At 38.8% G+C, this 27,137-nt stretch overlaps 3 protein-coding genes across 8 annotated transcripts in view; 2 read left to right on the forward strand and 1 right to left on the reverse strand.

Moving 5' to 3' along the window:
- The first annotated feature begins 1,939 nt into the window (after positions 1–1,939).
- Positions 1,940–5,688, forward strand: LOC119488500 (laminin subunit alpha-3-like). Its single transcript, XM_037770224.1, has 6 exons — positions 1,940–2,360; positions 3,643–3,756; positions 3,894–4,006; positions 4,096–4,179; positions 4,916–5,016; positions 5,603–5,688. The coding sequence occupies exons 1-6, from the start codon at positions 2,163–2,165 to the stop codon at positions 5,686–5,688; spliced, it is 696 nt and encodes a 231-aa protein (XP_037626152.1). The 5' UTR covers positions 1,940–2,162.
- A 1,992-nt stretch (positions 5,689–7,680) lies between these two features.
- lama3 (laminin, alpha 3) lies at positions 7,681–19,182 on the forward strand. The gene is made up of 27 exons (XM_037770230.1): positions 7,681–7,849; positions 7,943–8,059; positions 9,229–9,374; positions 9,454–9,772; positions 9,850–9,966; positions 10,045–10,215; positions 10,324–10,475; positions 10,774–10,980; positions 11,113–11,264; positions 11,398–11,560; positions 12,847–12,974; positions 13,064–13,214; positions 13,297–13,401; positions 13,498–13,631; positions 13,713–13,830; positions 14,287–14,421; positions 14,509–14,642; positions 14,720–14,842; positions 14,941–15,085; positions 15,189–15,307; positions 15,506–15,686; positions 16,744–16,893; positions 16,984–17,143; positions 17,247–17,374; positions 17,480–17,573; positions 17,662–17,769; positions 18,672–19,182. Coding segments are annotated over exons 4-27 (3,225 nt in total). The 5' UTR covers positions 7,681–7,849; positions 7,943–8,059; positions 9,229–9,374; positions 9,454–9,771; the 3' UTR covers positions 18,821–19,182.
- Positions 19,183–24,644: 5,462 nt separating this feature from the next.
- osbpl1a (oxysterol binding protein-like 1A) overlaps positions 24,645–27,137 on the reverse strand; it is a 37,487-nt gene continuing 34,994 nt past the window's right edge. For all 6 annotated transcript variants that reach the window (XM_037771222.1, XM_037771220.1, XM_037771221.1 and 3 more), the window contains one exon: positions 24,645–25,489. In XM_037771222.1, coding sequence (XP_037627150.1) covers positions 25,387–25,489 — 103 coding nt within the window. In that variant the 3' untranslated portion in view covers positions 24,645–25,386. The remainder of the gene's footprint in view (positions 25,490–27,137) is intronic.

Raw genomic sequence — 27,137 nt, forward strand, 5'->3', positions numbered from 1 at the left:
TTTTGTTTGAATCAAATTTGATCTGTTTCAAGTTAGAATATTTCATAAATATTAACCATTTTTTTGTTGGAAAAAGGCTTCAAAACAAAACCAATTTATCATTTTATTTGATTTTATGGTCTATAAAAAAATGTTACAAAGCTAACCAGGCAGAGAATATTACAGAGTCTGGGTGGTTTTGTGGATAACATTTTACTTAAACTTGACTCATACTCTTTGGGTTTGGGTTGGGTTTGATCCACAAAATTACCCAGCATGTTTTATTGCTGCATGCCATACGATTGAAAAACAATGTTTTCTATATTTTTGATGATTTGGTTTGATTTGGAGACAGCAAGGTAAATGTGGCCTTTGGACCACAAAATAAAAAAAAGTAAATGTAGATTTTGTGATTATGATTAGATAACAAGTTAGTTATGAGGTTCCCGATATGTGCGGTATATATATAGAACTGAGGAACATAGCAATGACCTCCTCATGGGAACCTGAAAAATGTCCCCCAGCTCTGTATTCGCTTAATAAATAAATGTAACCATTTTTTAATTCATCATTCACAAAACACTCGAAAACAATTATTTTTACCCAGTATAGTGTCGTACCTTTTACAGTGAACACATTGCTTCTCTCAGGGACGTAGTACACACGCCAGCCTGTGACCAGAGAAAATATTAGCCTTCCTAAATTTAATCAATTAGTCTAACTCACCAAATAAATCAAGTAAGACTATGTAACTTTGGAAAGAAGTAATAACACATCTCCACTTTCAAATGAAAATGTGAATATCTCTAATTTTGCTACTACAACCTTTAACCCTCACAAGCAAGTTTCTGAGTGGCTCGCTATAGATTCAAACAATATGTACATAACATTGACTCAAAGTCACTTTTTCTATCCAATCTTTCAGACCGATAGCAGTTTACGAACAGAGAAGGTAAAAGAGCTGAAAATAATGCTTAAAGAACAGTCTCTGTTTACCAAACTGAAGAAGAAGACCAACGCAGCAGCAGATGCTTCGTATAGTGAAATACATCATAATGAAACACCAAAAGCCATTTGCCTATGGCGAGATTGTAATACAGGTGATGACTGTGGTGGCTGTAATGTTATTAAAGCACCATAAAAGTAAGACAGAAATTATGTCTGCTATTGGTGATGTACAAATTGATTGATTGGTGCTATGAGTAGCTCTTGGCTACTATCATTTTTGTCAAATTAACTCTCAGAAGAAAAAAGGTCGGAGACCCTTGATTTAACCTAATAGTGGCTAATTTGAGCAAATATTAGCAAACTTGCTGTATAATAGACATTACTGATTCAGTTCACTGAGTTATGGCTCTTCTTCTTTATGGCATTTTTGCTAATGCCAAAGAGAACTTTAGCCAAAGCTTGTAGCCACAGTTCCACAGTTGTGTTTTTAAAAATTAGCAATAAATAAATGATTCATTGCCATTATGCTAACCCTTTGATTTTGTAGACTATACAAAATAAAGTGAGTTTTGTGAATTTTGAACAAATCACTCACTCTTCTGGATACTGAATAATTGACTGAGCATTGTTTGCTACCGTATATTTTTAACTCTCTTGTTATATCTCCAGACTGCAAAACTTTTAGTATTTTTGTTACAGTGACACTTACAGTACACGTTTAGGCCTCAACTTGAATGTGTTTGAGACAGAACAAATTAAATGGTGCTTTGTATTCTCAATGCAAATAAAGTTAATTTTTGTCTGCATTTTTTTCTACCATTATAAACAATATTTTACTTACTGGATCAACCTTAATGTCTACTGTAACTTCTGGACTGACTGATAATAAAGGGATTTTCTTCTAAGTGTATATTTGTCAGTTGATCTGCATGTTGCTTTGTTCAACCAAACACAGTTCAGTCTCTACGGCTTCCTATTGATCTTAATGTCAGCAAGTTCAACCACACCTCACTGGACCTTGAGCCTCACTGTACACTACACTGATCCACGCTTACTGTTACCTTACTAACCATCCTGCTTTTCTTAATGCGTCTCACATGAACAGCTCCAAGGTTCACCTGCTGCAGGGTTCACCTGGACTGGGAGGAGGAGGAGCTCTCTTAGAGAGAGAGAGAGACAGAGAGAGGAAGTTTTTGTTCACTGCTACACTCACATGGCTGACTGAATAACTGATAATGCAGTGGAATATATCTTTGCTTTGCAGCGTAGTGTGGTTGTTTTTGCTTTGCTTTGCTCCGGTTAGCAGCTCTACTGAGAAACGCTCAACGTGTAGGCATGACAGACACAGTCAGATCCATCTGAGGACACACAGCACAAAAAAGTTCTGTGATCCTTCCTTCAGCAACCAGACAGCAGCAGGCGCTATCACGCAGGTAATGCAGCACGTTGTTGGGTTTTTATATATACAGTGGAAAGTGCTCATAACGATCAAAAAGCTTGGGACAAAATCATTCCTATACAAATACTGTTTAAATAATTTGCTTATAGTAATCAAGTAGTCCACTTACACAGGGATGTTTTCATACAGGACAATGACTATGTTTGTTTTCAAACTCTGTTACTAGTTCAGTATTAATAGCCAACAGTTTATTTCCAGGCCTGTTACAAATTTAGAAATGCACTAAAATGTTATACTGCATGCAAACTGCATTGTTTTTGCCAAAAACTGCATGTGATTGTCATAAAGTGGGCATATCTGTAAAGGGGAGACTTGTGGGTACCCATAGGGGTCACCACAGGTCATTTTATACAGTGAGGTCAATTTCAAAAATGGTCTCACTACAATGAAATGGCTCCTATGGGGACTAACATCATCACACATGAATATTATTGGGCTCATTGGATCCACAAAAGTCTCAGCTTTACAGTGATACCCAATTTGTGTAATTTCAAGACTGTTTAGGGACCCCAGTGTGTAGAAATATTCAAATACAGCATTTTAGAATAGGAGAAAATAACACATTTATACTGCATGCAAAAAACTGCATGTGATTATCATAAAGTGGGCATGTCTGTAAAGGGGAGACTCGTGGGTACCCATAGAACCCATTTTCATTCACATATAACGAGGTCAGAGGTCAAGGGACCCCTTTGAAAATGTCCATGCAAGGTATTCCTTGCCAAAATGTAGTCTAACTTTGGTGGGCAGCAGTAATATAAGTCCAGAAACATCAGATATAATAGTAAAACACTGACCGGGAACATTTTACTGCACAATGAATACTTTTACTTTTCATACTTTGAGAACATTTTGCTGATAATACTTACATACTTTTACTTCAGTAAGGTTTTGAATGCAAGACTCTTACTTGTAGTGGAGTATGTTCAGTGTGGTATTAGTACCTTTACTGAAGTAAATGATCTGAATACATCACTGCATACTGCATATCACCATGTGTTTCTTTCTGTTTCCATGTCACACCCTGATTTACAACTCAGACCAGTGGAGAGATAATGTATTCTCTTAGTGACAAATGCATCTGATACGTATGTAATCAATATGATTAAATCAACATGTTCTTGCAGCTAATCACTCTGCAGCGTGATTACTTAGTGATAATGGTTTCTCCTGAGCAGCTGGAGAGTGTTTGTTTGTGTTAATTATCCCACAGTGAGTCGACTGTTCAGCTCTCTGTGTGTATATACTGTATACAGAAGTGCAGCTCTGGCTTCTACAGAGAGTGGACCGGACCGTACAGGGGTCAGTGTGTGTCGTGTAGCTGCAACGGACTCTCCAACGACTGTGATGAGCAAACAGGGAACTGCGTGGTTGGTGCTCTCTCATACACACAAACACACACGATGGCGTGATTGTTGATTTACACACTAAAAGATTGTGGCATTTGTGGGACAAATCAGGCACAAAACATGCTGTTCATGTCATGTTTGATCTAATCGACCCCCAGAACTGTCAGTTCGACGCCACCGGAGACCGCTGTGAACGGTGTAAAGAGGGTTACTATAGAAACGCAGCCAACAGGGCCTGCCGTGCCTGTCCGTGCCCCTTTACATGGAACAAGTCAGTCTCTTTTTATTATTACCTACTGTATAGCTCAGCTGATTCTTTGTTCTGCATCAGTTTGAAGATCTTTTTATGTCTCTCTGCAGTTTTGCTCTGGCCTGTCTGGACGTCGGCTCAGGAGCGGTTGAATGTTTGTGTAAACGAGGTTACAGTGGAGCCAGATGTGAGAGGTGTGTCTGCTGCTCAAGAAGTGCAACCCAGTTGCCAGAAAAAAACATTGCCATTGTACGTTTCTGCAAGCCGCAGGATACGTTGAATGTCGACGTTTCTGAACCAAAAATATGTTTCATAAATACGTATCACACTTGCAGAAGCGCACAATGCCACGTGGTTAACTTTGTGAAACGATTGGTTAGGTTTAGGCAAAAAAAATACTTGGTTAAGATTAGAAAAACGGTTATCGTTTGTGTTAAAATAATAATGTAACAACGTAACCTCAAATAAATAAATAACAACCGCCCAACGTAAGAAGCGTTAACTCAACGTTTACTTCTGGTTTCATATGGGACATCAACAGCGCTCTCCTGGGTAAAAGTCCTGTGTTTGTTTGTTTTACTCGTTGTTATTATACCATACCTTTCAATAATGGTTGCTCATTGTCCTACATCACTTGCTCTGATCGAATGCAAAAACATCGACATCCAACCTATCCGTGGTTTGCAGAAATATACAATGCCAACATTTTTTCCTGGCGTCTGGGCTGAAAAGTGACACATAACCAACACAAGACAACACAAGCATAATTTACATCTCAAGATTATTATCAGTGCAACAAAATGTTGCATCCTGATCCCTGATGTCTACTGCTCAATGGAAGTCACATTAATTATATTAGCATGTAGGGCTGAACAATAAATATATGAAAGCTTAAAAAGCAGCTTTCCCTCTTGTTTTCCTCTCTGTCAGATGTGCGTTTGGTTACTACGGCAGTCCAATGTGGTACGGAGGCAGCTGCAAGCCCTGCAACTGCAAGGACGGCTTGAACATTTGTGATTCTATCACTGGAGGTAAATATACATTTTTACACAAATACAGACAAATAAAAGTTTGTTAGAAACTGCTTTCAGTTAAACAGAAAGTCATAACCATCAGTTTTACTAATATGTGTGTTTGTCATTCCTTACCGAGAGCCATTCATTACAATTTCTTATAGTTACTATGTTTTGAAGGGGTAGGTGATTTAAAGGCATACATAATAAAGGGATTATTTTTGTATGAGTCTATAAATTGTTGTTTCTGGAAAGTCCTGCATATTATAGGCTACCTTTTAAGATTGGACTGCCATAAAGTTGGAGGATTTACAAGAGACAATTAAAAAAAAAAAACATTTCCTGACTTTTGGTCCACAGTTCAGAAAAAAAATGAGCATACATTTCCCATAATGCAACCAATTTCTGCCTAATAAATACCCATGTTAACTCCATGCTACTGTAAGTAACGCAGGCTTTTTTGGTATGAATTTGTAGTCTCAAAGCCCGAGCTGAGGGTTTATTTTCTCAGAAGATATTATAAAACTGAGTAGTACTGCTCATCACTAGTAAATTGGTCTTAATGTGATGAGATTCCACTTTGATAAACTTTCCTTTTTAACAGAGTGCATCACATCTGGTAACAGCAGCTGTGGTGCTCACTGCCATGGTGAGTTTGTGTTGAAGATTCATCTAACAGTCATGCTTTGACATGAAGAGTTACATTAATAAAATTAGATTGTATTATTTCATCCTCTCTTTGTGTTTACTGACAGAATGTGACGGCTGTACTGTTTCCTTACTGGTTGACTTGGAGAGGATGGATGATGTCTTGGCTCCGCTGAAGCAGCAGCTGCAGAACGTCACTAATGGCCCCGGTTCACTCTCCATGAACGACCTGGAGGCCAACATCTCTGAAACAAAGGTACAGTTCATGCAGGTTTTAGGTATCTGTGAGTGTAGTTATGAACTGTCCTTTACAACATTTTCTATAAAGAGCATGCCAAAAGAAAAAAAAAGATCCCAATGTCTGTTCACACAACAATGTTTCTTCATGTTCAGGCTCTTCTCATCTTCCCCGTGTTTCAGATTCTGGTTGGGAGGTACGGCACTGCAGTGAGACACCCGGACCCAAAGGTCGAACAGCTGGAAGCAGATGTGGATTTTATCAGAGATGACTTCAGTCAACTGACTGACAAGGTACCTGGAGTGAAACTTCCTCACTTAATCAAACTGAAACCCCATCACAAGTTTAGGAGGATAATTGCAATTTTTTAATGAAATTGTAAATTAATTATTGTTTAAATAAGGCAGGAGGTTTTTTTATAAAGTAATTACATCATCAGAGAGGAATGAACAGCTCATCTTAACCCTGTTGAGTTTTATGAATTAATTAGTGCAGCATGTAAACAATTAATGTACATAAAAACGATGTGAAAATATGTGAAAAGCTTTGACAATCTTTAAATTATTATCAACTTTCCAGATATTTAAAACCGCATCAGATCTGGAGGAGGTCGTGCAGAACGTGAATGGAACAAAATTAAAGGCAGAGGACCTTCTCTCTGGAGCTGAAGATTTCCTCACAGCAATACAAGGTCAATTAATATTAATATAATATGCTTTTGTGTTTACATTGTTGTGACATTACACCACTGTTCTGCCGGCTGGCAGATGTCAGATTGGGCCCGACTTCTCAATGACTTTGTGGGATTTGTAAAGGAAACTGAATGACAAGTTAAAGTGTTTCTGTTGTTGCGTTCTGTCAGATTTAATAAAGCAGAATAAATCTGGAGAGCCTCTCGCTCTCTTTGAAGACGACAAAGCCGGGATGATGGAGGAGGCTCGGCGCATCGTGCAGGAAATGAGAGAGAGAGGCTGCACAGCTCAGAGAGACGGAGCTGGCAGAGAGCAGGAGGACGCACACAAACGTGAGATTCATTTTAAATGTATTCATTTATTGATTTCTGGGATAGAGATTAAATTCAGTTTATGGATAAAAAGGTGCACCTGGTGTTTGGCTCGTCACTCTGACACAAACCACATTCACTTAACATTGACTACGTTTACGTGCATACTAATATTCCACTATTATTCTGAACAAGAGAATATTGTGAATTTGGTACGGGTCATGTAAACAGCATATTCCGTTTGGATATTCTGAGTTAGGCCTTATTCTGAATGGTGCGCCTGCGCAAGCCTCTGCAGTGTTTAGGAAACAAAACTACTTGGTTAGGTTAAGGAAAAGATCGTAGTTTGAGTTAAAATAACTACAGAAGTGGCGTTACTTAAGTATGGAAGTTACGTGACAAATAAATCAACGTTGACTTGTTTCACGCGGTCTCCAGGGTGAAATTCTGGTGTTTTTTTAAGAGCCACCAATCCACCCCGACCTCCTCCCTACGTGGACTTTGCCGCTCTTCATACTACCTCACCTTTGCTGGCTCACGATTACGCGGATTACATACGGATTGATTACGTGGGTAGTATAGAAATAATAATGCAGTGTATAAGAACTGCCTGCGCTAAGACAAGCTAAGTAATTGCAGGACAAAATTAGTAATATTTTTATGCAGCTCTGGTTGTTGAGGAACAGCTGGATACTGATATCCAACGATTATGATATATACAACCCTAAAAATGAACATTAATGTAGTCTCAACGTGTAAAATCCAAAGTCTGTGTGTTCTCCTCAGTGTTGGACATAATCAGGAACAACATGGTGGATCCTGTAGAAACCAAACAGGCTGTATTAAATCAGACTGCAGAGTCTCTGAGGGAGGCGGCTGAGCTGCTGTCAGACTCCGAGGAAAGAGTCAACAGGACACGGGGCCTTAACCTGAAGGGCCGTACTGCCCTACAACATCTGGAGGTGATGTGGAACACAGCTGGCATTATTAGTCCTATCATACATTTCTAACTCTGCAATGATGTTTTCACCTCTCTTTGTTTGTTCATTTGACAGCATCTTCAAACTCAGCTGGAGAGAGAACAAAGTCTTCTCCTTCCCGGGACTGAAATGACCAAAGATCTGCTAAAGAATATCACCGACACCTTTTTAATGCTCGAGGAAATTAAAAGAGTAAGAAGGCATCTTTTATCGCCATGAATCTACAAGACAAGTGTGCAAACTAAGAATGGGAGGATTAATACGGCGGGATCGATACACCGATACTCACAAGCTACTCATTTGGTATTAATTCCTTTAAAAAAATATAGATAATAAAATGATATAACTACAAACGTGGGTGCCTGCATCCCTTCCAAACATTTTCAGCAGCCTACTTTTGTTTAATATGACATCAGAACCTAACGCACAGCCGCGCACGGTCACACACTTTTACATCACAACACATGAGAATGGCAGAAAGGAAATGTAGCGTGGTGTGGGGTTATTCACCTGTAGATACAAATACAGCAAGAAGAAATATTTGTGACAGTAAAATGCTCTTCAAACATTTAAAAACAACACACCCTGAAAGCTGTATGGAGACTTATTTAATCCTAGTATTTTTGTAAAATACTGGATTTTCTTTTACATTTATTAGTACAAACATTTTTATTTAATTTTACTAATATTTGCTTTTGTAAGATATTTGTTATTACAACCCAACCTCATGAGTAGTTGTATAAATAGCACAATATTCCGTGTGTCATGAAAAAGCATTTTAGGGTTTTCGCATGTCATTTTTTACCACGCAACAAAACCACAGCAACGTCCGCAGTTAGGTTTAGGCAACAAAACCCCTCACTTAGGTTTAGGAAAATCATCATGGTTGGGCTTAAATAAGCATGTACACTAAGTAAAATTGATATGTAAACAACTTAACACAAATACGGAAAACATGTCACAAACGTCTCTAATGTTATTTACCAAAAAAAAACAAAAACGAGCGTAGCATATTTACGCAGATGTGTTGACACTGCAGTCAGTATAGACTACATGGCGTACAAATGACACGACAAAAGCAAAAATAGCATTATAAGTATACGTATTGCACGCTAAATGCCTTGCGAATTATCATGTCATTCCTACGTCTTATCGTACGACCGGGCTGGTTATTAATGTCCGGTGTGCGTCATTTGCCTTTAAGGGTAATGATCTTTGTGTTTGTTTGTTTTTTTCTAAAAATGACCATTATTTTGAAAAATCACCCATTTAAGAAATGATCAGTATCGTTGAAATTGTAACAAAAAGTTTGGTATCACCCTTACCTAGTGCAAACTCGATTGATTGTGTGTAAATTGCAGGAATTCGAGAATCATGCGGCTCAGCTAGACGGTGCAAAGCTGCCACTCTTTAAGAAGTTAAACGACATCTTCCGAATGATGGAAATCATAACCAAAGCTGAGGAGCACGCGGAGGAGCTCAACAGAGAGGCAGCAGAACTCCAACAGTGAGTGTGAAGCAGAGGAAAGTGAATACTGTGTGTATATTTTGACAATAATACACAATCATGCTATATGTTACTGCAGAGTGCTTCAAAATGCCACCAACAGTAGTGACCTGCTCAGTGTGCTGGGTATAGGAGCTTATAACAGCATCATAAATGCCATAGAAGAGGCAGAGATGGCAGCAAATGAGTCCAGAGAGGCTGCTGATGAAGCCTTAAAGGTAACCTCGGTGCTATTAGTAATGTAACTTGAATGTTTAATAATAGAAAATATGAATATGATTCTGATTCTGTTAATTAGGAGGTGAAGAAGGGAGGTCTGGTCAACAGGGCCGAAGGACTCAAAGATAATTCAACTCATTTACGGACAGAAGCCAACGAGACTCAGAGTGACCTTAAAAGTGCGTAAACAGCAGATACAATATAGTAGTTCAGAACGCACAAAAGTTAAAAAAACTTTTCCATTTCTTTTGAACAGTGCTGTCACACACGGCGAACACCCTCAAAGATGGCGTGAATAACCAAAAGGAAAAAGGAGAATCACTGAGAAGGGACATGTCAACCGTCAGTGACGACCTCAAAGAGATCAGAGGAGGTCGGTGGATCACTTGACAAGAAAAGATTACACACTGTACCTGCACCAAGGTAGATCAAAGTGGTCTTTTGATTTCAGATGACACAGACATCCTGATAGAGTCTGCGAAAACAGCTGCCTCAGCGTCAAACTTCACAGTCAGTGATATGACAGAGAAACTGAGGAATATGAGCCAGGACGTGGAGAGAATAACTCTGACTAATGTCAGTGGGAATATAGATGATATGTTGGGTGAGGCAGACCAGGCATGTGAGTATTTAATGGCAGAAATCATTTTTACACTATGTTCCTGTCATTAGATGTCATCTTGCAGCTGGAATATAATGATATTGTTCTGTTTGTATTCTCTGTGTTCAGTGAAGAACTTGAAAGCAGCCCTTCCTGTGTTGAGAGACAAAATCACACGAGTTGAGGCTCTCGGTGCGAAGGTGTCTCCTAGTGACAACATGACAGAAAGCATCAGGAGAATCAAGGATGTGATAGAGGAGACAAGAAACTTTGTTAACAGGGTAAAGTATTCATTCAAATTTGTTGTTTATTGCCTGTCAGCTTCTATTCTCAAGAAAGCTGCGAGCAGCAAAATCGCAGACCATCAATCCGTCTGTTCTGAACAGGCAGGTTTTGGACGGTCACTGCACTCATGAACTTAGGAGGTGATAATATATCAGTGTTAGGTTCACAGCTTGTTTCCACTGCCCCCAAGTGGCCAAAAACAAAATACGTTATTTCAGGTTTCACACAACAAAACATCTTTTTCATAAATCTATATTTACACCAATATCTCAACCTCGACTGATCTTCCCACAGCTCTCGGTTGCCACCACTTTCAACGGAAAAGGTCACATTGAGCTTCGTCTTCCGAGGAACCTCGAAGACATAAAAGCGTTTACAGCCGTCGATCTGCTTCTCAATCACCATCAAAATAATTCTTCCAAGGCTGACAACAGACGAAAGCGACGCCAGAACAAACACAGAGACGCCAGCTTCTTTGTTTTCTACCTGGGCAACAAGGATGTGAGTGTGTCTGCTTCCTAAAATACAGAAATACAGCTGACAAACCTGTCGAGTACTAGTAGCAGGAGGAGATTTTGAGTGACAAAACATTTTTAAATATTTATCATTTTTATGCTCTTCTTTCATTTTCAGGCTTCCGGAGACTACGTTGGGATGGCTATCAGAAGCAAGGTGTTGATTTGTGTCTACAAGTTAGGCGGAGTTGTCCATGAGGTGGAAACCAGCCAAATAACAACAACGACCAATGTGAACTCCTCAGTCTTTGACAGGGTTGTCTTCCACAGGTACTTTATGCACAATATGGAAGTTTAGATAGTGAATATGGATTTTGTTTTAATGGGGAAAGTACCACACTTCCTCCTCCATCAATTGTACATGTAATAATAGATTATTTCTGTGTTTCAACATTTCCTGCAGAGTTTACCAAGATGCTGAAGTTAACATCACGCAGAAGTTCACATCAGAGAAGCCGGTCAGCCTTCCTCCTAAACACAACCTTCCAAATACAACAACCGGCGTCCTCCAACTGGATCCAGACGGTGTTGTTTTCTACGTGGGCGGCTATCCTGACAACTTTACGGTAACGATATTTAATTTTGACGCTGATAGAAACAGACAAGGCACTTATTGATTTGAATTGGCACCCAGTGGGAATTGCAAAGTCTCAGTAATTTTGATTTACAATCTCATAATTTGATTTAGTATCTAATAATTTTGACTTAGTATTTCATAATTCATTTAGTCAAATTGTGACTTAGCAAGCATAGATTGTATATAAGAATTAGACGTAGTCACCGTGCCGTCACACATTTGTTTATGGGCTGGTTTTGAAGCATTTCGGCTGTCGCCATCTTGGTTTTTGGCCGACGTCATCTTGGGTGGAGCTAAGTGCAACCGAACGCTGAATACGACATTTTTTAGGCGACCAAAATGTTACAATTAACTTTCATGAACTGAAAACACACTGTGAAAGGGTTAAAGCTCTAAGACGAAAACACGGACAACTCCCAGACCGGACAACGCCGTGGTAGCGACCTGTCAATCACAAGGTAGCCCCGCCCTAAAGCATCCCCTGCTTTATGGTCTATTTGACTCTAAATGGAACCATAATTTACTAAATGAACATCATGCTGTTTTGAAGAAGACTTGAAACTAGCGATTGAGACCATAAACTCATGTTTACAATGTTTACTGAGGTAATAAATCAAGTGAGAAGTAGGCTCATTTTCTCATTGACTTCTATACAATCAGACTTCTTTTAGCAACCAGAGAAGTCACCCCCTGCTGGCTGTTAGAGAGATTGCAGGTTTAAGGCACTTCAGCATTGTCTTCACTTTTCAGATCCGGAGGTAGCCGCCTGTTAGCAAGGCATAATGTAAATTTAATACCTCATAATGTTTACTTTATAGTTACCATAGTTTTGGACTATGGTAATAATGGTAATTGTTACTTATCATTATTGTTTTTTAATTTTCATCATGCCCAACTTTTCATCAACCTTCCTTTTCTTTTCTTGGCCGAAATGGGCTTCCATATATAAGTTACATGAACTATAAAGTCATGGATTCATGTCAAATATCTAATAGACAATTTTGTGAAGCTGAGTGCAGTAAAGAAGTTCTCCACCATCCTCTTGTGGGAAAACGTTCAGGAGGAAGATGATGGGAGTGAGTTGAAATACCAGACAGCATTGAGCTTTTATTAGAGGATATGGGCCAGAAATTATTATGGACAATCACAAATTCAATGTGAGCAATCATCTTTATACTGCAGGGAAATATCACTGTCCAGTATCATGAAAATATTCTCAGCGAACTCATCCATTCATGTTAACATTTTCAGTGTGTCTCCTCTTGTTTCTTGTAGCCTCCAGTGGAGCTGAATTACCCCAAGTACAGAGGAGCAATGAAACTCTCCTACATAAATGACAATCCTGTCGGCCTGTTCAACTACAAGCGTGCAAGCAATATGGATGCAAACCAGCCTACTGTGAAGTAAGCATTAAAACAGTTTCAAAGAGTTGCAGAGGTGTATGCTTACAGTGACTATCAAATAATGATGAAATCCTTCTTTATTTGTTCAGGGTTCCCCAGTCAAAGGTGTCTGATTATTACGAGGGAACAGGTTACCGCATGGCGTTCATTAAGGAGCCAGACAATAAGAAGAAAAGACTGTTCAAATTCCACACAAACAGCCAAGAGACAAACGCCTTGCTGTTCTACATCGGGATTGAAGTATGATGTTTCTAATTGAAAAACAGCGGAGGGGAATATTTTGCTAAACATATGACGTGATTTTGTGTTTTATCTGCCACAGGAGTCTTTTTTCTGTGTGTTTGTGGAGAGAGGATTCCTGGTGCTTCGAGGCCAGCAAGCAGGCCGAGAGCTCAGAGTTCAGAGTGCTGAAAAAGTGTCTCTATTTGTAAGATGATCTAAAATACTTGATGAGCATCAAGCAGTGCAAGCTTTCTGAATCCATTTATGAACTGTTCTATTAAAACTGTGTTTCTTATCTCAGGACAAACACTTTGCAATCATTGTTGCAAACAGGTTTGTTGTGCACTACGGACCACAGCAGATCTCCACAGATCACAATCGTACAAACTACAAGAGTTATTACATCGGAGGTCTACCAGCACCGCTCAGACATAGGTAACAAAACAGACGCATGCAGCATTCACAGCTTTAGCTTGTGAGATTAGCCTTTTGTACTGTTTTCTGTTTGAATCTCAGACACAACATCACAGCTCCACCGCTGAGAGGATGTGTGGATCATCTGACAGCAGACGCTGAGAGAGTTGTGTACAACAGGACGATCGGTGTCAGCGATGGATGTCCAATCTCACTACTGGTAAACTGCCAAAAAGAGGGTAGGGCCTAGAAGGTAGCCCACAAGTTGCAAAACTCTCAGGAGATGGTTAAGGCATTGGCATTGAATATTTAAGGTTAAGCATTGACCTTGAACGGTTAAGGTTAGGCATTGACCTTGAACGGTTAAGGTAAGGCATTGACCTTGAATGGTTAAGGTTAGGCATTGACCTCAAATAGTTAAGGTTAGGCATTGACCTCGAACAGTTAAGGTTAAGCATTGACCTTGAATAGTTAAGATTAGGCATTGACCTTGAATGGTTAGGTTTAGGCATTGACCTCCAATGGTTAAGATAAGGATAGGTCATCAGGCAGCAAGATTTTGCAATATGTGGGTAACCTAATAAACACAACCCAAAAAGAGGTTCATGGCTGCTTCATGCATTGGGCTGAACATTGAGAATATGACCTAATGCTGTTGTGTTTCTGACTTGTGTAGGGCGTTCGCTCAGCTACGCTGTACTCAGCTCTGTCTGTTGATTCCCCGTCTGTCTGGGATCAACATCCAGTCAGAGTCTCTCTGGGCTTCAGGAGCACAGACACACATGGTACTCTTCTCAGGAGCAGCTCTCAGGTAAACCCTGCACGCCTCACATCCTGCTTTAAAACGGCAATCAAGAAACTGATGATGACTCTATTAGTATTATCTGATCTTCTGCAGGGCTCCTCCGCTGTCCAGCTGTCCCTGGCTGATGGCTATGTAGTATTTAATAGCGATAATTATACCTTGAGGTCGGATAAAAGGTACAGTGATGGAAGCTGGCACTACTTGTCTGCAGTAAAGAGGCCAACAGGGTAAGAGTTGTCCTATTTTTGTACATTTATCTCAATTAAAATTTGAACCTTTAATGAAACCGTCTTGACTTTCTCAGGTTGGAGCTCAGCATCGATAACGTAAAAGTGATTCAGGGACAGTCACCTCAAACCAGGCCAGTGGATCAACATTTGCAAGGAGGGAAATTCAAAGTCTGCATCGCTAACTTTTACACAAGAAGGTTTGGAAACATTACAAATCTGTTTACTTTCTATTAATGCCACAGCTGTTCTCATACAGATGATATTTGATCCTTTCTCCTATGATAATATTATTCAGGCCTGAGCAGAGCTTTGTACCTGCTGATCTAAGCTCATTTTCACAAACGGGAGACGTCGTCCTTGGTCCATGCCGTCTCCATCCGCCACCACATGCTGAGCTTCTACCGGCACTGTTTTTGAAAAGGCCCCAGAAACACAAACCTGTGAGCACAGCACGCCATTATTTTTCTACAGCCCCGTAATAATTCACCCACTGCTTTTATAATTAGATGGGGATGAAGGTCATCTCTCTCTGCTGTGTGTTAGATTCAGGCTCCAGCGGGCAGCCAGTGTAAACACCGGCGAGCACAGCGTGGTGAATATCAGCTGTCTGAGGAGCACAGCTGGCTCAGTTACACACTGCCCCAACAGGACCTCAATTACAGGTAATTGTAGTTATATATAAACAATAAAGTACCGTGTTCTTTCCTGAAGACCAATGGTATGAATGTTATCACTCTACGACCAAAACTTACAGGGGTTTAAGAGGTTTTCATTTTTTAATTCAGCCCTCCATCCATCTATTCATTAATTCATATGCACAGTATAAAACACTTCACTGTTGCACTCCTTTTGTGTCTCAGGCCTCACTTCTCCCTTGACGTGAAGACCGAGTCATCTAAAGGGCTGATCTTCCACGTAGCAGGGAGAGGAGTCATCCCCCTGCTGGCTCTCTACATGGCCAACGGCAAGATCAAGATGTCACTCGGGCAAAACAGAATCATCCAGCACAAGCAGAAGAGCAACGACGGGACCTGGCACAGAGTGATTAACCATTTGCTAAGCCCCGCCCTCCTAGTTACTGTCGCTACGCCTGTCAAACTATCCGTTCTCACACGACGCACATGTAGTTTACAATGATAATGGTGGCAAATTTACCACTCAAAATTCACAGTAGTAGAGCAAACAAAAGCAGCTTTTTATTTTCCAGTTGATGACGAGAAATAATTGATTGATCGATGATTTTGTTGGCTGAAATGACGCCTTTCTAAAATCTCTTTGAAAGAGTGTCCTGGCCAAGACAGGCGGCAGCACAAATAATACGGTTGCAGACATAAAAACAAACGTGTAACAATTTAAAATGAAAACAAAGAACAAAACTACAGAATTATAAGATATCCAAAGACTTTCCTCAACATTTAAAACATCTACAGCCAGACGTGTCGACTTCCAAGCAATTTAGAATCACTTTAAATACGACCAATGAGACAATGAATGAAGATTCAAGAGATTTTGCAACTGATTCCAAGCAGAGCGTACTTAAACACCCTTATTTTCCCAGTTCAGTACAGACTTTAGGGACGGTTAGTAGGAATAAGTCCTGTGAGCGAAGACAATAACTTCCCACACTTTTTGTAGGATGTAGTTCCATAGGTAAGAAGAAAGCAGTCCAAGAACAGCATTATGAATAACAATATGCCAATGTTTAAGTCTACAGGTGGACAAGGCAGACCATACAACCCAATAAGGGCTTTGAGATTTTTAAAATACAGTAATTAAGTTTGTTACGTTATTTAAGTTATGGACGGAAATGAAATTAAGTCAACGTTGACTTTTGGTTTCACATGGGACACAAACAGCGGTCTCAGGACGTCCTCCCTATGGACTTCCACGGACTATAATTAGAAACTTTTGTAATAAGCCTACGTCAAAAACAAACGGAATCTGGGAGAAAATATGTTTTTCTCGAAACTAATTGACAAATGCAGTCTCGTTGTATGGGAACGTAATCTTTAGGAGACCAGGCTGCACAGTGACAGAAGGCTAAAGTAAAATCTGTTTGTCTGAGGTCTTCAGGTGAATCTCTTTACCTGTGTGACAGGTTGAGGTCAGTGTGGAGAAGAGCACTTTTCATCTGCTGGTCGATGGGATCCGGGTGACCGATGGACATCTGCCCAACAATGAGGGATCATCTCTAGACCTGCTCAACCCCGTGTATCTGGGAGGTGATCCCAGAAGCAAAACCACTAAAGTCTGTATCACATCTCTGTTAGTGCTCGACTCAACAGACATATTTGTTTACATATTGACCCTCTTCTTCTCTTTTCTCTTCCTCCATCAGGGACACAACATTCCCATGATCAGTGTTACTGGATGTATACGGGGTTTCAAAATGAATGAGGTTTTTATCGAGGAGCCTGAGGCGAGCTACAAAACGTTACCCTGCAGCGATGGGCTCACAGGGAAGGGGACGCACTTCGGCGGCGGTCACATCGTTTTAGGTTTGACATATTTCATCCTGATTTATTTCCCCTTTGTCAGTGTATGAGTTAAAGTTACAACAAATAGTGACCTCGAGTCTAATAAGGAATATTTCTGTTTTAGAGAACTACTTCACCGTTGGCTCCCAGTTTGTGTTGGCCTTCGAGCTGCGTCCTCAATACCTGACAGGTCTTCTCTTCCATGTTCAGGGACACGAGACTAGCTTTAATGTGTTCTTAATGGAAACTAAGGTGAATCCTTCTTTTAATGAACTATGACAGGAAGCAATCTCAAAAGAAAAACTGCATTAAAAGACCAAGACATTATGTTTAATAGTGTCTGTAATCTTTTACCAGGTGGGTGTCAAAGTGAAAGATGCTAACGGTGCCGTCAGTGTCTCAGTGACTCCTCCTGAAAGCCTCTGTGATGGAAAGTTTCATGTGGTTACAGGTACGACTTAACATTCTACGACTTCTCATTACACAAACTTGATGATACGTGTGAGTAGCTATAAATTTTAGATCCTATTGTCCTCCAGTTTCCAAACAACGGGACGTTATCAAACTAGTGGTGGACTCCAGGTCGGAGCAGAAAGCCGTCTCCTTCACATCCACCTCAACAACGCTGGAGACACTCTACATAGGAGGTAAAAGGTCTCACTCACTAGTTTCAAGTCTTCTTCAATACAGCATAATGTTCATTTAGTAAATTATGGTCCCATTTAGAGTCAAATAGACCATAAAGCAGGGGATGCTTTAGGGCGTGGCTACTTTGTGACTGACAGGTCGCTACCACGACGTTGTCCGGTGTGGGAGTTGTCCGTGTTTCTGTCTGGGAACTTTAACCCTTTCACAGTGTGTTTTCAGTTCATGAAAGTTAATTTTAACATTTTGGTCGCCTAAAAATGTCTTATTCAGCGTTCGGTTGCACTTAGCTCCACCCTCTCGTGTCACTTCTGGTTGCCAAAAACCAAGATGGCGACGGACAAAATGCCGAACTCGAGGCTTCCAAATGGCAGTCCACAAACCAATGGGTGACGTCACGGTGACTACGTTCACTTCCTATATGCAGTTTATGGTCCAAGTGGACGTTTGGGCAAAAATTTGAAGAAATTCCTTCAAGTGGTTCCTAAGATATCACGTTCACAAGAATGGTACGGACGGGCGGAAAACCCCAAAACATAATGCTTTCGGCCACGGCTGTTGCCGGTGTGGAGCCATACAAATAGAGATAAAGAAAAAAAGACAGTTGTTTTTCAGTAAAAAACTGGCAGCTGTGGTTGCCAGAATTTCACCTTAATAAATACGGTCAAACTTTTTCTACTAAAAAGGATATTAATGCTGCTGTGTGTTTACCATAGAAAGAAATGCTGTTTTGCCATATTGTTAACATACATACTGTATGTATACACACATACGTACAATTGCATTAAAGAAAATCAAAGGCAACAAATCTTAATGAATGAATAGTTAAACAAATACATACAAAAAAAGATAAAAGAAAACTACTGTTGGTGTACTATTTCTGCTTTTCTTTTTCTCCATTCAGGGACAACAAAGCAGAACCGTGTCCCCGGGCCCACGTCACCGTTTGTGGGCTGCTTACGAAACGTGAAGCTTAATGGAAGACCTGTTTCCTTTGAGACGGGATCCAGGGTGGTCGACCCTGTCAGCATTAATAGATGCCCTGCAGGCTAACTAATGGGTGACACACACCGACTTCTTTACCCCCACACACTCTTTGGCATAATTATAAAGTCATATTATGCAGAGATGCTTTGTTGAAACCCGCAGAACTTCATTAGAGATTCTATTAGGTAACTACTGTTATTAGCTACTGTTGCTACACCTGTCAGGCCACGAGTCGGTTGAAAACAACAACTTCGGTTGACCTTATAATATTTCAATTAAAAGGGGTTTGACATCTAAAATGTTTTATTTAATACAATGGTGCAGCCATAAAAATAACATGGATTGGATTTAAATTTCACACAATATGAAAGCACTGGAAGAAACAAATATAGGATTTAACAATTTGACATATGTTGTTAAAATTTAGAAAAATGTTTTATGTACTTTGAAACTACTTAAAAGTCGGATATAGGGGAAATACTGGAAACATTATGAGTTCAAGTAATAAGTAACTGACATCTCTGAAGAGCTTTGCTATCAACACTGTCCATAGTATAGTAATGGATTAAAAATAAAATCACAATATATTTGCCAATTATCTGATGAACTCTTATTTTTTTTTATTTAATTGTGATCTGTGGTCTTTGAAAATAATTCACAACTAGAGCTGCAATGATTAAATTAAGCGTCATCTATTTTGATAATCGATTAATCGGTTTGAGTAATTTTTAAGAAAATAACTATGACAGTAAACTGAATATCTTTGAGTTGTGGACAAAACAAGACATTTGAGGACGTCGTCTTGGGCTTTGGGAAACACTGATCCACATTCTTCACCATTTTCTGACATTTATAGACCAAACAACTAATCGATTAATTGAAAAAATAATCAATAGATTAATTGATAATAAAAATAATTTGTAGTTGCAGCCCTATTCACAACTTCAAGATGTCCCCAAAGATGTTTAAAAGCTACATATAGAATCCAAATGGACGCCAGTTTTTGTGTCATTAATTATAATGATGCACAGATTCTGTATTTCATTGGAACTTCACACAAAATAAAAACAGCATCTTAACTCATGTGACCCTTTTTGATCTTTCTCTGATTCATTTCGATGTCTTGTACGATACCTGGATTTAAAATTTACAAAATAATAATTTTAAACCACCATACAGAGGCATAAAGATATTTAAACTTCAATAGCTCAAACATTATGTGGCTTTTGATCCATAAGAAACTAATAAAATAAGACAGACAGCTGCAGATCCACTTCACTGCTAAAAACACTGGAACATACAGCAGCACATACATCTACCTCACAGTGTCAGCCTTAGAGCAGCTTTACAACATGACATGATGCTCAAACCCTTTGAACGGCAGAAAAATCAATCTGCTGTTCTACTTTTGACCAGGAGATGGAGGACTAACTTAATCTAATGTAATGTACTCAGTTAGTCCTCCTCTGCTCTCTGGGAAGTTGTCCCTTGTATGTGGTATCTCTATATGTGTCTGCTGTAATGTACCCATGACGAGCCGATGTATGCCAAATCAAAATCCGCACGAAGATCATTGGCCAACCTGTGACAGCCTCCTTTCAAGCAACTCACAACAAGAGTATGCTCAGACTGGCCAACAGCATCTCTTCTGATCCCTTACATGTTTTAAATGGGGAATATCAACTTCTGCCCTTCAAGAGGCAATTCAGAGTCCCTCCATTTAACCTGCATCAGGCTAAAGAACGCTTTTGTCCATCAGTCCATCTTGTTGCTATATAATAATTAATGTGCTGCTAAAGACACGTAAATCCAGAGGACACATGGTCATTTTGTAATGGGTTATGTATGAATAATTGTGATGTGTTTTTTTTTTTTTTTTGTCTGATGGGTCTTACTTGTCCGTCTGTCTGTCTATGGTCACAGTTTGTCTATTGTATGTGTACTTTTTCTCAAACTGAGCTGCTTATGGATGCAAAATGAATTTCAGTGCAAACTGACAATAAAGTTGTATCGTATCGTATCGTATCGTATCGTATCGCATCGTATCGTATGCCTCCTTATTCGAGGCCTGCTTTGATAGGCTGCAGTCAGAAGTGCCTTAATATAACTTTATGACCCAAAGCTACAAACATTTTGGAGGCCCTTCCCTTCTTTCACAATATACCACGGCAACATTAATTCAGCACCCCCACCTTAAAGGACAGCGACAAATTATAAATGGAGTGCCGTGCCCTCACAATCGGTAAACAGAAACTCATCAGTATAAGATAATACATCAACAATATGTCAAGACAAAGCTATCAGCCAAACAGGTCTGTGTGCACAGCAGCAACACAACAAGATCAGTCTTTTCAATTGATCGATATGTAAGAGATAATGTACAGCGAGCCGGTCATTGTTGTGAAATAAACTCCCTGACTGCCGTTGGCTGCAGTCTTCTGTTCTGTCACCCTGAACAGGACTAAATGAAACACAAAGGCAGCTACTATGGTGACCCCTATTAACTTCACAATTAGCACCGTGTGTAAAAGAGGTCCGGCTTTCACTCACCGAACGTGTGAAGAGGAACAGTCTGGAGGTGGAGTCACATTCGTCTCTTTACTCAGCCCTGAAAAACAAAGTGATATAGTGAATAAATAGCAGTAAATATACACGTATTCTTACTTGCTCACAAGTAGATCTGAAGGGATTAATTGATTAATCGATTTGATGTCAACTATTAAATTAATTGCCAACTATTTTGATAATTGATTAATCAGTTTGAGTCATTTTTTAAGAAAAATAAGTCTAAATTCTCTGATTGCAGCTTCTTAAATGTGAATATTTTCTTTACTCCTCTATGACAGTAAACTGAATATCTTTGAGTTGTGGACAAAACAAGACATTTGAGGACGTCACCTTGGGCTTTGGGAAACACTGACATTTTATAGACCAAATAACTAATCGATTAATCGAGAAAATAATCAACAGATTATTATTCAACAAGGAAAATAATTGTTAATTACAGCCTTAATAGTGTGTCAGCTAAAAGAGATCACTTACCAAACGTGTGAAGAGGAACAGTCTGGAGGTGAAGTCACATTTGTCTCTTTTCAACTGCACTCAGCCCTGAAAGACAAAGAGATAAATAAATAAATGAAATAGTAAAAACTATACAGTCATTCCAACATTGAGTGCTCACAAGTACACCATTTGCTATCTTTTATGTTTAGCAACATGAAAAACATCTAACAGTATATTAAAACATCATTATCCTTGTAGTCACTAAGACAACAACCCTCGCTCTGGAACTTGTCTTAATAGCGTCTCCATTGCTGGACCTTGCTCTGTTAATATTTTATCTCAATACAACTAACTGTACAAATTTCCCTGTACGTTTTTCATTATTCCTGGCCGTCCTGTATTATTTTCAACCCTTTCCATGAGCCTTTCTTCTCGTTTTGTTCCCTAATGGATAGCTGTGTGAGAAATTTAATTTCGGTTCCCCTCATTCACATGCAAATCGCTCCTCAGTCCACACATATACTCTGCTTCTCTGTTCCTCTGGGTTTCTTTTATTTCTCTTACAGACACTGAAAAACATTTTAACATTCATTCACCTTTCTCTCTGGTTATCCTCTGATCAACCAATTCATCAATCCAAAACGTTTATCACAGACTCAGGATCCAGATAAAAGATAAGAGATTACATTGAATAAATTACATACTAAATCACAACAACAAATTAAGGTTTAAAAAGAATATAAATCAGTGTCCTACAGAGAGACAATAATACCAATGTCTCCATAGCATGGCCAGTACTCCCTCAGATATCGTGGTGTACAAATATGGAACGCCAAAATACATTTTATCAAGAGCTCGTTATCCTTAGAACATTTTAAAAGGAAATTATCATCACATTTAATTCATGATGTCTAATTATCTTTTGATATGTTTAGATATATTTTCTTTTCTTCTGCACTGTTTTTTGTATGTATTTCATTGTTTTTATTGGATTGTTTTCCACTTGTTTGGTTTGGTTTTTCTGCACTTTTTGTGTGCTTCTTGTTGTTGTTTAACTTTTGTTGTATTTTTAAAATTATGTTAGTTTAGATCTTTCTTCCTTTTTTGTTATTGTTATTTTTTTCTCCTGGGGCTGACACATTTCTTGTTTGTTTTTTTCATTGACTGGATTTTGTGCAGTTTTATATACGTGCAAATAAATAAATAATAATAATAAAAAAAAATTAGCTGGGATTGGTACTAAAGTAATGTTTGATGAGCCCAAGATGATTTTATTTTCAGGGTAATTTAGCTAGCAAATAAATTTGTACATGAGTTTTCTTATAACAGTTTTGACTCTTGCAGTCACAAACATTTCTCTTACACCATCAAGGTCTCTTCAGTAATATTCTCATAGCATCACTATAAGCTACTTGAAGTCTCTGTAAGCTGCTTTTATGTAGTTTCCACCACAAGTTTGCGGATATAGTGGTGTACCATATGCTCTGAACAGACACATCTTCACTCCATCTGTACATACAACTTTTGTTTTACATGCCAAGTCTCCATGTTGTACAATGTTAATGAGAGCTCTGCTAACTCAACTGCCAAGTCCATTATATTCTAAGAAAAAGAGGACTTCTGGATCTTCTTCAATTGCGCCATGCATCACACATATGATCAATTTAAAACATCATTTTGCAAGTCAAGAAAGTCAGTTTGTTGTATTTTCATTTAGTTTTGTGTGAAACCGCTGAATAACTTTTATCAGCCAGGAAGAGAAAGAACGATTAAGACCCGTTGCTAATGTGAGTACATCCCAGTAGGAAACACACAGTCATCGTAGCTTCAGAGAGAGAGAAGAATGTGTCGTCTTTCTAATTACGTATTTTCACAGTCTGATATCAAAGAGTATAAAAGCAAAGAGAATGAATTTCGGTGTTTTCTTTTTTTTTACAACAGCCACGGCTGCCATTTCGAAACCAAAATCGCATATTATATTTATTATATTTTATTGTTCAACACAGGCAATTTCGGTAGAATATGACAAAAGAATCAAAATCATTTTGTTTTACTTCTGTACGGCACTTTGTAGGCGGACGTTTTACTGGCGTCCTGTAGTCGCTTTTTCAGTCCAAAATGGCGGAAGCGTAGCTCTGCTGCTGGGCGCTGACGTTGCAATGGAACGAACAATTGACTTTCACTTCTTGGCAATATATGTTCTTTGCTTATACGTCAACATTTTTACAACAAATTGGGACATACTCAATATGTATACTATCTTTCAACAACTTTTGTGTGAATAAACAGCAGTATCTATGTTTTCGGACGCATTGAGCAATAATTTGTTGTTTCTAAAAGAAAATATCATACTAACAAAGATTGAGATATTACTCATTATCAGCAATCCCAGTTTTTCAGCAGATTAGATTTACATAATTAATTTGATTATTATCCTATCAATATCATATACATAAAATGATATGGCTAAAAAGAATACCCTCCTTTTTTATTTTTAAAGGTACTGATTTTAAAACATATGATTGACCAGAACAACGGTTTGTGAGGATCAAATTCTGAAAAAATGTAAAATATATATTACGCCTAGCAAAGAAAAAAATCTTATACAGAGCTGTCTGTCAACGTCTGTTATGAACGTTGTCGTCACTACCACATTGCATTGTGGGATATTTTTGCCACCATAAGTGTCCAGCATTGCATACTGTAATATCTCACCGGAAATAGTATGCAATTTGCATTCTATTAGTTTCATACTGAGGTTTCGGATATACTAAAATATCTCACATACTGTTTTAGCGTACTAAATAGCATGTTAGTATGGAATTTTGGACACAACCTGCGACTTGCAACCCAAGCATGCGTCACATAAATGGTAAAAACATACATGAACACACTGAAGTGTTTTATTTCAGTTTCCAATAAAATACTTTCAATGCTCTATAAGGAGGCCTTAAAATCCAATAGTTTCTTCATCATGTGACCTTATAATCAACTTGGTTTAGTCTGTCTGACGGGTAGAATGATACAAGCAGTTTAACTTTCACAAAAAATATGAATAAACCTTTTCATTCTTATGTGTTTAAGACTTTATGAAGTCACAGCAGACACAGAATTCAACGGACAAAACAATCAAAACTAGTGCCAGTCAAGTGTAATATTGATATAGAAAATATACTGTGAGTATGTTTTCTAAGCTTTTACAAGGTAAATACATCAGGAGAAACCACCTCATATCGACTGACAGCTAGTGGGAATGTGAGACATGATGAGGTCATTGGTGGTTGGATTTGTGTAAATTATATATACATTTAGAGTCAAACACTATTATGGACATTAAAAAGAAGGTAGATGGACAATAAAACCTCTCCGCTGCGCTTAAAGTCCATTATGAACAGAAACAAACTGGTCTCAATGTAAATACAAATGCTACATTGTCAAACAACTTTACATTTCATAATTTTTAAATATTGATTTAGACATTTTTATGCACAATTTTAAAGTAGATTAAGGCCACGCAGTTTAAGTATTATTGCTCGTAGTTATTATTTAAAAAAAAAGAAAAAACAGTTAATGCGGCTCCGTATAGAGGACACTGTGTGTTGCTCATTTCTCTGAGCAGGAAATGTCCGTTAGTAAATGTCTGGCAGCTGGCTGTATTTCCTGTCCCAGTAGCCACCACAGAAGAGCCAGTCCTGGGAGCTGGTGTGGGGGTTTGGCCCCTGTAGAAACCACCTGAAAAACACATCAGCATTCAGTTTGAGCTCCTATCAAACCAAAAATGACACCAGCCAGAAAATCACAACTCAAACAAATCAGGGAAAGTGAGAGAAGAAGGTCAGGCATGCTTCATCACAAGGTTACGGGTAATGTGCACGGGAGTCATTTGCTTTAGACTAAAATTAAAGGAATACTTCACCCACAATTTGTATATCAATTTCTGTGTTACCTTGAATTCTTGAAGAAAACTTTGTTTCTCTTGATGAATTGAAGTAAATGGGGGCTGCGTTTAACAACAGCAAAACTAATTATTTCACTTTTATTTAATTTTTAACTATTTTAAACTATTTTTTAATAAAAAATTAGGGCTGTCCTCAACCAAAGACATTCGCAGTCAACTAACACTCACACAATTTTGTCGACTAGTCGATTAGTTGAATTAATCAACAGTAAAACTGAGTTTCTCCACAAAGAGTCACACAAAAGCACCACTTTAAATCTGGTGTTTATCAGAGATGTGCTCATACGTTTCTTGGAAATAAGTTATTCAGCATGAAAAAAGCTAAAAGGTCCCATATTGTAAAAAGTGAGGTTTTCATGTCATTTATATTATAAAGTAGGTTTAAGTGATATATAAATACTGTGAAAGTATCGAAACGCTCAATCTACATAGAAATACCCACAGCCTGTATTCAGAAACTGTGCCTTTGAAACAAGCTGTCTGGATTTCTGTCCATTTGTGATGTCACAAATCTACAATATATAACCCATTTCCCAGTTTTAAACGTAAATATTCTAAATGTGTCCCAGTTTATTTCCGATTGCAGTGTATATAAATAACATCAGCTGACAGGAAGTAAACATGGACCCCAATCTGTTGCCTAGTAATGCAATTCCGTTGAAATTCACTAAAACGGAGCGTTTCAGACAAAGGGGAATGCAGGTATATTCAGGCAGACAGTATGAGGAAAATAACGTTTTTTTTTAAACATTAAAGCATGTAAAGATGTTCTAGTAGAAACACCAAATACATGTATGAACCTGAAAATGACCATGATATGGGACCTTTAAAAAATGACCAATCGTCTAAAGAAATGTTAGACGACTAAGACCAAAACGACTGATTATTCGACTAATCGACTAAGAGAGGACAGCCCTAATCAAAACGGTCAGAGCAAGTGGCGTAGTATTAGGAGCGTGAGAGTCCGCTAACGGTGGTAGGGGAGGTGGATGGGTCAAACAAGCACAAGACTTTCAAGCAGGAGACTGGTGTTTGTGTCCTGTGTGAAATTAAAAGTAACGTCAGTCTTTAGTCACGTGACTCTTTAGTATCGTTGGTCCCGTGAGTTACATGAGTCGGTAGTCACTCAGTAGTCACGTGAGTCGCTAGTCAGTGAAGTTAACGTCAACCACGACCGTTTTCTAACCCAAACTAAGTGGTTGTGTTGCCTAAACCTAACCCTCTGTGAAAAGGGAAGTTTATTTTGAAAGGACACTATGCATGTAACGAGCGTATATTGACACGACGTCCCCGGTCCTTCCAAAAGTAACGCTAGAGGGGAACCCCTTGTTTCGGTCTCCGATGCGGCGGTATTTGACGAGCTGGGAGTGAGAATGTGTTGGTTTGGGAAGCCGTGATCATACGACTGGATACATGAGACTT

The sequence above is a fragment of the Sebastes umbrosus genome, chromosome 5 (assembly GCF_015220745.1).
Source record: "Sebastes umbrosus isolate fSebUmb1 chromosome 5, fSebUmb1.pri, whole genome shotgun sequence".
Classification (NCBI taxonomy): Eukaryota; Metazoa; Chordata; class Actinopteri; order Perciformes; family Sebastidae; genus Sebastes; species Sebastes umbrosus.